Source organism: Falco punctatus (genome assembly GCF_963210335.1).
Source record: "Falco punctatus genome assembly, chromosome: 14".
In the NCBI taxonomy this organism is placed as follows: Eukaryota; Metazoa; Chordata; class Aves; order Falconiformes; family Falconidae; genus Falco; species Falco punctatus.
In genome coordinates, this window is record NC_137594.1 from 3,198,549 (window position 1) to 3,214,307 (window position 15,759).

Sequence of the window (15,759 nt, forward strand, 5' to 3'; positions counted from 1 at the left end):
TCTGAGACGGATGTAGGGAGTAAGGGCAGGGAGGCGGGGGAAGCATTTTTGGCAGCCAGGGACTGTGGATTTTCATGCTGAAGCAAGCCCTACAGGGAACCGCACAAAGCCAGAAGGTCTGCCTGGCTTCTGGGGCCAAGAAGGGACGTGCCAAGGCTGTCCCGCAGAGGAAGGGACATGGGGGACGCGGGGCAAGGGAAGTTCAGGGCTGACTCGCACTTTGAATTTTGAAAGGTGACAGATGAGACAGCGTGGTGATCCGGGGGGGGGGGGCCTTTACTCAGGGAGAGGCAAGTCTATCCCTTATGCCTTCAGCTGGAAAAAATCCCAAAAAAATCCGTATTTAAAGACATGTCTGTGTCTGCCACAGTCTGTCGGCAGAGGGCAGTGACACTCACACACACACTCGTGCGCGCGCGCACACACACACAGAGACACACAGACACACACACACACACACCCCCCACACACACCCCCCCACACACACACATCCACACACATCCACACACATCCACATTGCTGCCAGCCTTTAATCCACCCTGCTTTTGCTGCCGTCACAGCAAGGACACCTTCCACCACCCCTGTCCAAACCGAACGCGTTCAGGTTGTTGCTTGAATGTCACACTGCAAGGGATGCTGCAGGCAGTCCGACAGCTGGCCTCTTTTTTTTTTTTTTTTTTTTTTTTTTTTTCCCTTTTCCCAAAGCCCACGTGATATTTTTCTATGTGCTTCAAAGCTGGGGTTTGTTTGTTTTTTCAAAACCAAGAGCTCCAATTCCAGCATCTGCAAGAAACCTTACAGGAAATCACCCGTGTGCACAGAAGTAGTTGAATGAACATGCAATGGCAATATTTATCTTTCCCTTTCATATAACGGCGCAGACGGCACGCAACGCTATCGCTCCTGTCACTCACTGCATCCCAGCAGAAAAGGGGACGAGGGAGTTCAGGGTGGAACTGCAGGATCAAAAGATTTCTCTGAGGCTGAATGGCGAAGAGGAATGGGAGAGGTGGATGTTGGGCAGGTCAGAATGGGCAGATTTATTTGGCAATGGGGAGCAAGGTTTTGGAAGAGGGCAGCCAGGAAGGGTGTGTGGGGAGAGGCAGGGGATGATCAGCAGCAGAAACTTTGGGAGAGGTGGGATAGAGCAAAGGAAATACAAGGAGGTAGCACTGATACCACAAAAGGAGCCCACAACTCCAGGGCCAAAGCCCACAGAGGTCTCAATTAAAACAACACAGAGTTGGTCTGTCAGGTTTGATGTACATCGATATACAGAAATATGCTTTCTCTCAGCGTATTTTCCTGGGACAGCATCCAATCCCAAAGTGGGGGAAAGCTGGCTTGGGGTGGAACCCACGTGAGGGAAGGATGCCCGTCACAGCTAACTCATACCCAGTGAGACCAAGACAGCAGCAGGTTCTTCTATGGCTTTGCAAGTCATTTTGGTAGAAGACTTAGGATTTCCAGGCTGAATTTCTGGCAGAAGTGCTAAGATTTAAGCCACATTGAGGAGGTCAAAAAATGCCAAACGTGCAAAACCTTCTGTCCGTTTAATGACAAGTGTTGAAGAGCCTCATAAAGGAACCAGAGAACTTTTAACAAGTGATAGACAAAAGCTCTGAAAAGGTCCCTGCAGAGGAGTCCTGTGGGCTGTGAGCACGGGGTATGAGATAGATCTGGGTAACGCAACTGGCCTTTTAACCAGCAGCCTCCTAAACAAAGGTCCCCCTCTTCATGTTGATTCTATGGATGGGTAAAAAAGCGAAATACCTCCTTTCACACTGGACTCAGTTACCCATCTCACACTGAATTATTTCAGTTAATTTTTATATGCTTTTGGACATGTCATGTTGCCTTGAGTCAAACTCACGTGAAGAAGAAATTATCTTCGTGGATTTGGCTATGTTTGCTTTGACATGCTGTTTAAAGGAAAATCAATACTTCAGCCAGGCTCCTTGGTTAGACCTGAGGAAATCTGAGTACAAGAATTCAGACCATTAAGGCAGCAGGTGAGAACTGAAGTAGACGCATCCAGTTCTGAAGAAATGGACCCTCTCCCTTCGCCTGAGACATTCAGTAACAGCCTCTGCATGTTCTGAAAATACGAAGAGAGGAAAACAACTGCACTTTCAGTTATTGTTTACCGATTACTCCGACTCTTCCCCAGCTGTTTGTCTCAAACATGCACAAGGAGAATTTACAGGAAGCGAGAAGATGCAGGAAATAGGGTGATCTGGGGATGAAAGAAGGAGCCAGTTTTGGTGTCCTGAGGGCTGTGGCTTACGGGGAACATGGCTGTGCAGGCACTCCAGAACGACCTTCACTCACAACCCGCTGTCTCGAGCAAGCGGTAACACGAGCTCTTACGAAGTTGATTTATCTTGCTGAGGGTGGTTCTTTGCTTTGCCCACTGGCTAGCCAGGAATTCTTGGTGGCTTGTGACAGAATTATATGTCATGCTCCTTTTGGTTTCTCAGGCTTCACCCAAAGCCACTTCTAATCAGAGAAAAGGCTCCCAGTTCATACACTACACTTCAGATTAGAGTTTGTCTCACTGTCTGGCATTGAAGACAAACAATTTCTGCTCTGGCTGTAAACCACAGACTCACTCTTTAGCAGCAAAATTCTGATTCAAACTTTCATTTGGGCTCAGGCTTAGACCTGGTTCCCAAGCAGAAAAGTTTAAACCTTTACCTTGCTACAGAGCAGGCAATTGTCAGATACCTGACTTTGAGCACAGCGCAGTGCTTTCAGAACGGATTAACTCTGGGATAAAAACCAATATAAGCAGAAAGGCCACCAAAGAACTCAATGTCCTTATGCCTACTGCCTGGCCTGTGCTGCAATTCAATGCAAACCTTTCCTAAGGGACTGAGAGCACTTCCTCTGTTTTCTGCATATCCTTTCCTCCAATGGACAATGCTGGGCACGGCAGGAAAAGGAAGCGCATATGGTTTGCACTCAGTGGCGGATCACTACAAGGAAAGGACACAGAGAGGCTGTGGGATTTTCAAGGACCCTCTCACAGCAGGAGTCTGCAAGACAGAAGCAGAGTTGTATAGCTTTACAATATATGACATTATGCAACCCCAGTAAGCGTCCTTTGATTGCTTACTCTTGCATTTCAGAGGACTCCAATAAATGCAGTTGATGGTCTACAATATTCCACAGGGAAATAAAAAAGGATAAACTACCAGCATTTGGAATTTTTGTGGTGCAGCAGTTCATCTTAGCAAGGTGTATAATGAGATTTCCAATAAACCGTCACCCAAAGGAATAAGCCTCTTTCTTTTACATGACATCAACACAAGTGTTCACACAACTCATGTGACAGAAAGCAGCCTGCGTTTGGGCATCATGTGCACCCCATAAAGATCAAGTCAAGACAAAATGCAATGCTGCTTTTAAAAACCTCAGTGTTAGCTCTTTCGTTTATCTGTGTTGCAGCAATATTGCACTTGTTAAAATAAAACACACGGTCCATCTTCCAAGAAGATTACAATCTTATAAAAAATCAAGTCTGGAATCATCTTTGCTTGCCTGGGGCTGCATTTAAAAATGTTATTCCTGGCCCACTCCACTTAAAGATCTTCCCCCGTATCATTTATCTAACTGATGCGCAGTCTGGCTACTGGGCTACAGCAGACATACAGCCAAGTCCCATGGAAAAACATTATGAAAAAAATAAATTATGCGTCCGCCCCTTGGTTGCCGGGTGCCGTCCGTGCAATCCATAGGCAAATCTGAAAGCTGCTTCAAAATGTGCATTGCCACATCGCTGTCAGCCAGAACCCCAGTTTAGAATGGAGAGTAGGGGGTAAAAAAAAATAAATACCATTTTGACACCTTCAGCATCTCTTTTGTTTCCACACTGTATTTAAAGACAATCTGAAGTCAGCTGCCAAATTGGCTGTGACCGTAGAGCGCGGCTTGGTTTGGTGAGGCTGCGCAGGGAAACGCTGGTGCCAAGAAGCTTTATCGGAGTTTTTGGCATCAGGCAGGCAGCAGCAGCTCATGCCATACTGCACCCCTCCGCTCCATCCTGGAGGCTCTTTGCCATCCCACAACGCTAGCTAAGGAAAGAAGGCATCGTAGCCATTCCCTCTTCTACTCTGCGAGGCTCTTCATGACTGAGATCAGGATACTTTTGACAGAAAAATCGGTGAAAAGGCACATACAGCCCCACATGAGGGTTAGCCAAGAGCACGAGTCAGCAGATGGGCTGGGAATATGCCTTCCAGGCAGGACAGAACGAAGGTGGTCAGAGAGAATTTGGGAAGTCAGTCAGGGCAGTGGCCTGAGGCACATCTCCAGGCAGCACTGGCCATGCCGCAGGAACGGGAGCCCCAGGCCCCCACCAGTCCCCACAGGAGGACAAGGCACAGCTCTACCCTGAGGTGGTCACTGCCCCAGGCCTGGCCCCGTGGGCTGCGACAGGGCCGAGAACACCATCTCCCCCCAGAAAAATCGTGCTCCCCGCCTCAGGGTCGCCTCACGCCCCAGCTCGCCACCGCGGGCGGCTGCACACAAAAGGCGGGCTGTGCCCCCCCCCTCATATTTAATCGTCCTGTCGACCAATCAGCGCCGGGGGAGGGATTAAAGGGGGTCTAAACGCTGGCGATTGACAGCCCCCCTAGACCCCGCTCCAGTACGTGAGGAAAGGGGCGGGGGGAAGCGCGCTAGCAGCCAATCCCCAGGTGCGAGTAGACGGCTCGGCAAATCGGAAGGGCGGTGGGCGGGGCCCGCCGCGGGGTCAGGCCGGGAGTGAAGGCGCTCCATCGCTCCTTCTCCTCTCTCTCTCTCTCCCTCCCTCCCGCTCCGCTCCCGGCTGGGACTTCTCACTCCGGGATCCCTCCGCCGCGGACCGGCGGTGCGCGCGCGGCACCGTCCCCCTCCGCCTGCTCGCCGCCTTCTAGCGAGGGATTATTTCCCGCGGTTGTGGCGGCGGCGGGGCGGCTCCGGCTGCGGCGGCGGGGCCCAGCGCGGCGGGACAGGCTTGCGCAGAGGATGGAGGCGACCGGCGCCCGGCTGAGAGAAGGAGCCGCCCCGTGAGGGACGACGCGGGAGCGCAGAGGCCTGCTCGGGGCCGCCGGGCCCTGCCGGGCGGGGACCCCGCGGCCAGGCCGCGCCTCACTGCTCGGGCCTGCTCCCCCGGCGCCGCCGGCGGCCACCCTCGGGGGGGCCCGGCCCGGCCCTGCCCGCCGCCGGGGGCTGCCCCCCGCGCTCCTCGCCGCCGGGCCCCCTCGCCCCCCGGGGGGCGGGTTTGCCGGGGGGGCGGGAGCGCGGAGGGGGCCGCTTGGGGGGTGTGGGGGCGCCGGCCTTGCGGGCCCCCCTCGGGGCGCTGCCGTCCGCCCTCGCCGCCGCTGCCCCGACCAGGGTGTGCGCCCTCCGTGCCGGGGGCAGGCGGAGCACCATGGTGGAGAAGCGGTGCCCGCGGCTGCAGCGGGACGGCGTGTACCGCTGGTTCTCCGAGCTGCCCTCCCCGCAGCGTGTGGAGTTCCTCTGCGGCCTCCTGGACCTCTGCATCCCGCTGGAGCTGCGCTTTCTGGGCGCCTGCCTGGAGGACCTGGCCCGCAAGGACTACCACTCCCTGCGCGACTCCGAGATCAAGGCCAACAACCCCGCCGACCTGGGCAGCCTCACCAACCTGACGGACGAGGTGGTACGCAGCAAACTTTTGGTCTCTCTCGCTCTGCTCGGCTCTGCCCACCGAGAGGCGGCCGGGGTCCTCTTCCGTACCCTCACCCACATCGATTCGGTCATCAACAACTATGGGCTACAACTCAACGAGGGCCGCACGGGGGATGAGTTCCTGTTGCTCTTCACGATGGCATCCAACCACCCTGCTTTCAGCTTCCACCAGAAACAGGTGCTGAGGCAAGAGCTCACCCAGATCCAGAATATCATGGCCAGCACCAGCAAGAATCCCAGCACCTCTACCCTCAACACCATGGCAACCTATCCTGGCTGCCATAAGGTGGGTATCCTGCTTTTGCTCACCATCATGGCACTGCTGCAGGGCACTGGGTTGCGTCTTCAGCTATTCTTGCAAGCCTGTCCTTTAGTACAGGCATCCTGGTGATAAATGGCAGCCTGAGAGGCTGGCAGGGATCACTTTGCTTGGTTGATGATGGGGATGGTCAACAGAGGGCAAAAAGAGGGGATGCGTGGAGTTTTTACGGGCTCGTGACATTTAGATGAGAAGGGGTTCACAAGCTGATCAACAGGCAGCAGTATAAACCTTAACTGATTGCTTTTGGAAATACATCTGCTGAGGGGACAGTCCTGCTGGCTGCATGGAAGACCAGTGATTTAGTAGGGGAAACAAACATGTAGTATCTCTAGATTCAGGAGCAAGCGCCTGTTTAAAAGTTTCCCTGGAAGAAGTTGGAAAGGAGGGTCGGCTTTGGGAGTAGCTGTCCAGTGGCAAAGGCATCTTGGTGAGTCTGGGGTTTTGTTCAGATAAGTGTGATGGCAAACAGTTTTGCGTTTCTGATACTGAGCTTAAAGAAATGTTGTGGTTGCCTGTCACCCTGAGTCTCTCGGGTATTGATCCTGGTGTCAGTGGTTCACCGTCATTAACTTGCTGTTCGTTCATTCAATTGCCAGCAATTAAGCTAGGCAGTAACATTTTAAGACGTGCTGTTAGTAATTAGATATGTTACTGACTGCTTAAGTACTCTTAGCCTGCTACAGATTAGGGAGTCAAACTGTCTTTTCGACTGAATTTAACATGCTTGAAAGTTCAAACCAAGTACTAGTTAAGTGGGTGTATGTAATCAGTTAACGGGATGTAGGTCTCCATCAGCAAATAACTATCTTACCCTTCTATTGGGAAAGATGGTGTATACCTGAAGGCTGCAAAAAATCCCTGTATTGGACTAGTATCCTAAATAAAGCTGTTTCTGAGGGCTCAGTACAGATTCCATTAAGTTGAGTATTGAATTTCAGACTGAAGACAGAAATCTATGCCTGGTCTTCTCCTGAATACAAATGTCCTTCCAGTTTCATGTTTCGTTGAATACCCCTGCTTTAATTGTAGAATTTAGATAAGTATTATTAAATTTCGTGTTTCTCTTAATCTTCCCTTCCTATGTCTTTAAACAGTGCTTGTTCCTGACATTTTGTTTTACGGGGAAAGAACAAGGTATGGGAAAGCCTCTTTATTCAGTTTAAACCTCTACGTGAATAAAATATAGATGGAAAGAATATTTCACACAGATTGTAGAAGGGTATAATTAAAACCAGAAAAAGCTGCCTTTCAGGCGCTTAACTACTTGCAACTTCCCTTATTCCAAAGATGCGAAACCCAAGGTTTGAAAGGAAAGACTGTAAATCACATACAAGTTTTCCCAAAATACGATGAGAAAAAAAAGGTACAATTATGCAGGCAGGAACGTTTTTTTAGAGTAAGCTTTCAAAGCTTCACAAATAGTGCACGATTTATGTAGCTGAAAAACTCTGGCACTATTTATGTCAATCTAAGATGGACGGAGAATCCATCCTACCATTTTTCATGCCAGTAATAAGGCATACAGGACAGTCATTTGATTATTGTGGTGGGGTTTTTTTCTTCTGAACTCACCGTAGGGTTATTTCTTTAAAAATACCTGTTGTTTTTTAAGAAATTGGCATTGAAGAATACTGGTTGTTGAGTACAGCATAGTTGAGAGTCATCAAAAAAGGTGATTTTCCTTTCACAGTCTCTTGAATATGCATTTTGTTTGAACAGATGCAGATTTCCTTTTTTTAAGATTGTTAAATTTTTTTCAATGTTGATAGTCCAGTAATTTTTTTACTTTTAGAGTAAGCACTTGGCTTAAAACAGGAGTTGGATAAAGCAAGTGGAAAAAAAAGTCTTTCTCCATTCAGCCCTGTTTAAATATGCACAAATAAATTCCGACGCTGTGGGCTTAGATCTTGTGATGTTACCAAGTTATGTTGTGACAATACTTGTGTTGAAACATCATCTAGAAAAAAAACAATGTGGATGTCAAGAGAAAGTGAGCTGCACTGGGCTACTGCCTGCCAAGAGTCCGGCGCTCTTCGTCCTCTTCAGAATTGGAGGAGAGTTTCTTCCCTGGTGCCAGCACTTTCTCATCACTCTTGCTGCTTTACTACAGCTTGAGCTACGCTAGGCTGGTACTTGAAGTCAGCACTGTGTGTTAAAATGGTATGAATGCTGCTCCTAAATTCCCAAGCTCAAACCTCTTTGAGCTCATCCTTAGAAAATGAGCTGGAGAAGTGGTCACCATTTGAGGTCCTGAGAAACTTTTGGAAGCTGGAATGGCATGGATGTGTAATGGCATGCAAATAGGGAGCCCTTTGTGAAGAGGGCTAGTTACCCTTCAGCATTTCCCTTGTGCGGAGTGTGGGAATAGGGGCTAACACTTGTGTGACTGCCTGTTTTTCTGTATAACTAGAGGTCTGTTACAATTTCTGATGATTTACATTTAACGTGTTTGTTAGAGAAATGCAACAAAAAAAAGTTGAACAGTGCTCTCTGTTCTCTTTGCAGAGATAAATGGAAATGCACTGCTTCTGCTTAGTCAGTCCTATTAAAATATGATCCAACTCGTTATTAGCTCCAACTTTTTTACTGAGGGTTGGAGCTTGCAGTCTTCTTTCCATCTCTTCTCTTTCACATCTTATAGTGAAATCTCTCAAAAATAAGTTGTGTATAATAGTGAAGAGACTGAAGTGATAGTGAAGAGATAGAAAATTACTGTAAAGATTTCATGATACTTCATGCTTTGGGGGTAGGTGAATACATTTAAGGTTGGTTACTGATGCAAGCCACTGCCCTTTGTGGTTGTCTTATGCAGCAAATGCTGACTAGAAGGAGGCTCAAAACAGCTGCCCATATATTTTTGCTTTAATTTGTGCTTTTTGAGATTATTCTTGGATTATATATGCGTTACATATATGTATAAATCTTAACTTTACAGGAAAAGGTGGCTGTGGCTGGCTTTAAGTAGGTCAGTAATTATTAGATTCATGGTTTTACTTGATAGTACAAAATGAACATTAAGTTTCCTTGCCCCGAGTAGGGAGAACACTGTCCTCTCTACAGCAGACTATTGCTTTAGTCTCTAAAGATGATCATTTCCACCCTTGTGTATTTTCTTCTGGTTTTGAATGGTGACAACGCCTGCAGGACTTGAGTTGTGAATTCTTGAAGCTTTTTGCTTATAGGCATAAAATCTAAGGTGGATATACGGTATTTAACAATTGAAATTGTCGTTTATACCTTTGCCACAAAGGAGAGAGAATGGTTTTCTGGCCAGCACTCAGAACCTAGCATCTGAAGGCTGATTTCTATGCTGATGTACCATGCTTAGAGCTGCAAATTGCTGCTCCCTTCATAGAGGAGGGGGGGCTGGAAGCATCGGGGCACATGAAAACCAGTAGTCAAATCTTTCCTGCTCTGCCTGTACACATCTGGGTGCTTTTATAGGCAGACTGACTGCTACTGCTGGATTTGTGACCCATGGAGAAGGAAGAAATGTCTCAAAACTGTCTCCCAACTTCTTGAACCACCCATTCAGACTTGTGTTGCGTAGGACTTGTGACAGTGAACATCTGTCTCTGCTGTAGGTGAAAACTTAATGTTTCTATTCCTTCTTGGTTTCTTTGAGGCTGTAGCAATGCTATCTTTACAGAACCCCTTAGGCTTATGTCTTGCAGATAGAGACATACCAGGACCTGCTTGGATACTGGCGCTCATCTAGACGTAATAATATGACTCTCTGCATGGGCTAACTTTTTCCTCTCAAGAAGTCTACATATGTTAGTGACACTGAGGACATGACTTCCAGAACTAGAGATTCATGAATCTGCCACCTTGTATTTCTTGGAGTTGTTTCATCAATTCATTGAGATCGTTCTGTAAAAACAGGGGAAATAAGATAATGCTTTGGCTACTTAGCACCTGCTCTGCTAGCTGGCTAGCTCTTCAGTGCAGTTAGAGCCATGATCTGGTTGTGGCTTCAGCTGCAGAACCAGGGTCATAAATAGCAGGTCTGACTACGGTTTTGTAGCTGAGAGGAAACAAGAGGCAGTGACACTGTAGTTATGTGGCTGTTTCAGGTTGGTATCTGGTGAATGGGAAAAAAGGCTCCTGCCTAGTCAGCTTCCAAATACTGCATCAATGGCTATTTCAAGTTTATAGCATAAGATGCTATTTTTCACCTGTTCTAATTCCATAGGCTCATCTAAAACTTGGAAGTAAAGACTGTGTATTGGGAGTGTGTAGAGCTGATGTTCTGAGGGGGCTGTTTCAAATACCTTCACCTGTCTGCACTCTGTGCTATAGGTGATTGGAGTTACATACTCCAGAAATACTCAGATTTTTTTTCATCTGTGGAATGATGAGTTGGAAAAAAAACCTATTACTTGTTGGGTTGAAACTGAGTCCTTAAGTCCTCACGGAGTAAGCAATCTAGCTATTAAGTGATCTAGATCAGTTGCCTTTATGGCCTTTATGCTAGCTTTGTAGGGATAGAATGAATCATGAAAAACCCAATTTTAGCCTCCTAACCCACTGAGGATATTTCATAGCTTTAGTAGATTACCGTGTTAATAGCAGTTGCTAGCTAGGATTAGAGGTGTTTACTCACTGATATCAGTAGTTGCTGTCCCAGGAATGATCTAATTTTCAAAAACACGTGCGACTAACCTTGGGAGCTGTAGGGGCAGGTTTTGCAGCTTCCATTTGGTGACACATGCCAATCTTTGCCCGTCCTGTCAGTATTTTGGATACTTGAGGCTACACGGATTACACTTGCCTCTTGATGTTCCAGTCAAGAAATGTGAGGCTTCCAGTGCTGGCTCATTTTTTACTGATATTCTTGTTTGAAAGTTGTGTGACTCTTATAAAATGGTTCATACTCAAACCTGTAATATTTTCAGAAATGAGCTTAACGTATAAAGGAATCCTTGGAAGATAAAGGTCTCCTGTAGTAACAGTATTAATTGCCCCCAAATTCACTTTGCCTTATCCTATGTTACATGATGAACTTGAGTTTAAGAACCTAAATGAGTTTGCTTGGGAAGTGCACTGTACATCCAAACACCAGGGACAGAGCAGCCAAAAACTTTGTGTTGAGCTAATAATGTTGCTTTTTCCGTGAACTGCTTTCCCATTTTTTTGTGCAGGCTGAATGAAGTTTTTGTTTTAAGAGTGAGTTCCACTTCACTTTTTTTTTATTTACTCTTTTCTACTAATTGCTTAACTGACAACTAACAGTATACAAGGTAATATTGAAGTAGGCCTCATCTCTTCTGGAATAAAAATGCCTGTTGTAAGGTGTTGGACATTTTGAACTGTGCCAGACTTGAAACTGTTTTAATTGAATCTGTGTACAAGCTGTATGCAGATCCTGCTTGGAAGAGCAGAGCCAGTAGTAGTTAACCACACCTAACAAGCATTCCAGTGTCTAACTTCAAAGGTACTGAACAGCATCCTTGTGTGAAAGTATTTAACCATTTGGTCTAGTGCTTTTTCTTAAACGTCTGAATTGCTGAAACGGAGATCCTGTCATCTTTTAGCTGGATATTAGATACAGCACTGCCTCTTTCTAGCAGGATAGAGCTCTGATTCTTGTATGGACTTCTCAGTGCTGCAGTACCTGTGATACTTTTAAGTGTGCTCTGGTAAAGGGATGTGTATAGTCATCTTCTGTATTCAGATACAGCAGTGTCCATTTTACTACTTGATCTTGAGTGCTTTTTCTACACCACCCCCCCCCCCCCCCCCCCCCAAAAAAAAAAAAAGCCAACAGTTCCCAAGAATCTAAAGAATATAGATCAGAGTTTCTGTGAATCTGCAGAATCTTAGTATAGAAATACTAGATGTAATTTGTCTGTCGAAATGAGAAGCATTGTCACACTTAAACTAGAATTTGACTTTACTCTTTGGCAAAAGAATTGGAACAAGTTGAATTGAAGTTGTTCCTTATTTAAATTTGAAATGGTACTAAATCTGGCAAAGAGATGTATTTCTTGGCATGGGTTTTGTAATGAGCAAACATCTAAATTCCTTGCCTTTGCCTCATGTTAAAACTGATTTTTTCCTTTGGTCCCATTTGTATGATTATCCAATAATATCCATTTGAAGAGATAAACTTTTTAACAGGTGTTCTGGCTGATACAGGGTGTCAGGGTTTTGGTAAATAGCTGAAGTGATCCAGAAATAAGAAGATCAATTACTTAAGAGCAAGATCTTAATTTTAATTAAAGACCTGCCAAGTCACGATGATAAATAGTGAAAGTGAATATTTTTCATGCGTATTATGAATACTTTTCCAGTGTCACCTTTTTTCACCATAAGTAGCTTTATTACACCCAAGCAATTACTTAAATGGATAGAGGAAGGGAAGGAGGGAGAAGTACAATTCAGTGAATTTGTGGCTTGTCAGATAACTTTTGCCAATCTTGTTAATTTGTGAATTGTTACAGAAGAGACTGGAGTGGCAATGAACCATTCTACCAGGGAAAGGCTTATGGTACCATTGCTTGGGTTATACTTCAGCAGATTTTGGAACTGCTTGACTCTGTTTACCTCCCAAATGTATATGCTGGCCCTGTGGGGGCAATTTCCCACCCATATGCTGGCAACGTAAGTATGGTAGCTTGAAAGTCAACATGATAATGTTTTAAAGGCAGATATCATTAAGGGCTAAAGGCTTGCATAGCAGTTAGGACATAGCTACATTTTGAATTCTCTTGGGAAGTATAAGGTAATTTTCCTGTTTCGATGCTATGCTTCTAGCTTTTGGTAGCATTCAAGTGGACAAACTGGGACATACTTGCCCATCAGTTTTGGGATACAGAGCAGTAGTATCTCTTCCAAGGTCTGGTTAGAAGCAGTTCTCTGTTTTGACTTTGAGGTGTTTTTAATGATTGGTTTGTAAAATTCAGATTTTATTTCTCTTTCTGTTTTTGAAGGAAAAAGGAGTAAAATATTCTTGTCATCTGTCTCTTCTGGAAGTATGATTCTGATGTACCAGAAGTCTAGAATGAAAGTGCGTTGAACTAGCACAATGTGAGTGAACTGGTTGCACTTGCAGCTTGTCCAGTAAGCTATAGTAAACCGTGGAAGATCAGGTAGCTTAAACAGGTTGTTGGTTTATAGCTTATTTGTATTAATACTTGTGTTTTTCATGTTGCCTGTTACAGAGAGGTCTTCCCTTTAGTTTTCCCTTTAGAGTTCAATCTTTAACTCGGTGTTTCTTTTCAGCGGGAAATCCCATGGTTTTTGCCTGTTTGGCAAGCTCATGTGGTTAACTGTTGGAGACTGTAGTGATGGCAGCAAGCATTGCGTTAGCTAACGTTAAAGAATTCTGAAAGGTCTTTGCAGAGCATGGCTTCACCTGTTTGGCTTAAGGGGTGAGCGCACATCTTTGCAGAAACTACAGTTGCCAGGTGTTTTCAAATGCTTCTTTTGACTGTCTGCCTTGAAGGGCAAACACCAGTGCAATGTAGTTAAAGTCCAGTTACTCTGTAGTAGGTTTATGTTCCTGGTGTTAACAAAGTATTCACAATTCTTTAAGCAGTGGATTTTTAGTAGAAATTACTTAGTCAATAGAATCTAGCCCAGACTTCTCTGGTCCATCTGCTCTGCTGAATGTATAATGTAGCCTTGTAGCAGGTGTGTGATTGTCCTGTAGCATTTTAGTACTGCATGCCTCATTTCATTCCAGTAATAGCCTCACAGGACAAAATCTATTATCCTATTTCACTGTGAATTGCCTCTTCACCCTTTGTGTTCAAAGATGGATATGTTTTTACCGGCCTCCTATGAGAATAGGTGTGGGACGTTTTGTAGTTGTGGAGAAACATGGACACACATGACTTGATTGCACCTGGTGCTTAAATCTTTTTTTTTTTGTAGACCCTGGCTATACATACTGCATGAATTTCTAGCACAAACGCTTTCAGTTGCATTCCTGTCCCAGTCCAACAGAGCAACTGAACACATGAATTTAAATGTTGAGCAGTGTTGAGGACTTTAAAAGGTACATGAAAGGTTGGGTGTGTTTGAGTTCCTTAAACATCCTTGTGGAAGAGCCCAAATCTTCAAAAGGAGTAGTTTTTAATGTTGTTCTTCTACTAGGAGAACAGTTGGGTTTTTGCATATATAAGTAAATGCAGAACTGGTGCCTGAGGCTATGGTTTCACAAGCAGCTGGGCAGACTAATGGCTTGTTGCTACTTAGAGGAAGATGTTTGCTCAGTCTTGCTCCTCCTGGTTTTGTAGTCTCAGTAGATTTTGAGTTTCAGCTCGTTGCATTGGTTGCTCTTGCTTCTGGCTCAGATTTAGCCTACTGAACAATCTCATACATCAGTAGGCTGACATCTGAGTGTCAGCAGTGCATTTCTAAAATATTTTTTTTTCCCCCCCAAGTAATTTGGGAACCTGAGTTATGTTCCTGCATTGGGAAATAGCAGCTTATCTGCCTAAGCATGCAAGGGCTGTATCCTTGCCATCAAGCTTCTGCTGGAGCATTTTTGCAAACAGCATTGCACTGTGTTAAAGACCTTGGTGTTAACCTCAAAATAAGCTGCTGTTAATACTCACTAATATGAAACTGGCAGGAGTGAATGGAGTTGACTGTTCTTTTTCCCCCCAGACTTCAGTGCTCCAATTCCTGAGTGCACTCTTATACGTTACCTGCATCAGCCTCGAGCATGGAGGTCAGTTTGTGATTATGAAAAACCTTTTTAAATTGAGACTTCCAAAGCAAGTATTGGCAGAAGCATTTATCTGTGGGGCTTCCCCAGTGTATCATTGGCCACTTTCGAAAACAGCATCATGTGAAAAAGTTTTTTCCTGCGTGATCAATGGGAGAATGTTTGTGTAGCTTTTAGCTGCAGCCCTAGTATCTCACGTAACTGACTCTTTGCTTTTATATTTTGTTCACTTTTCCTGTGTAATGCATGACCTAAACTTCATACCGACCTAGGTATAGAGATCTGTATTTTATTCCATCAAATCATATATTATTGTTACATGTATACATGTTACTTTAGGTAGTAAGCTATGTTAACTTTTAGTATTGGCTCCACTTCAAACTAAGTCAGCAAATACTTTGCTATTATGCCATGTATTCTGTGTTCTGCTTAAGTTATTTTTAAAAGGAACATATTGCTGTTTTGGTAAAATTCTTGCCACATTAAGTTGATTTCTCTCAGTCCTGTTATTTTTATGAAAGACTGCTATATTAAATGTTAGGCATTGTCCCTGGGGAAGCAAATCTACCAGTTACTGAAGCTGGCTTTACAGGTTTGCCATATTTTCCACACTGATTTCCACCGTCTTGGATCGTGGCAGAGCCACTTCAGGTAAGAGTGGCTGAAAGAGAATCACCCCCTGTGGAACTAACTGCTCCTGGTTTTGTTGTGTGGTTTTATTTATTAATTTTTCTGCATGTTTTATGATGGGTCAAGTGTTTTGGAGAGCTTTGTAGTGTAGAACTTTTTTTTCCTGTCCGAAGAAAATCTCTGCCTGTTAGTACATCTCTTGCCAAAAAGAAGATCGCTCTGCTGAAAAAAATGCTGTTGTTCGCTTGCAGGTGAAAAGGGGAAAAAAAAGTGATAACAGCTAAAATTCTCGCAATTACATCTGATACCTTGGCACGATTGTCCTTGACCCCTGAATCAAAGCAATTTTTGCTCTTCCTGGTTAACTCCTGGAGGTGGAGGCCTTCAGGGTGGCATTCTGTGATCCTTCTCCTCTAGCCCTTGCTTGGGAGGA

The 15,759-nt window shown here is 45.2% G+C and overlaps 1 protein-coding gene across 1 annotated transcript in view; it reads left to right on the forward strand.

Annotated features, from left to right (window-relative positions):
* Positions 1 to 540: 540 nt before the first annotated feature.
* The window catches only part of ZCCHC14 (zinc finger CCHC-type containing 14), a 63,010-nt gene continuing 47,791 nt past the window's right edge, over positions 541 to 15,759 (forward strand). The window contains exon 1 of the mRNA XM_080410676.1: positions 541 to 5,980. Within this exon, the coding sequence (XP_080266802.1) occupies positions 5,417 to 5,980 (564 nt within the window). The 5' untranslated portion in view covers positions 541 to 5,416. The remainder of the gene's footprint in view (positions 5,981 to 15,759) is intronic.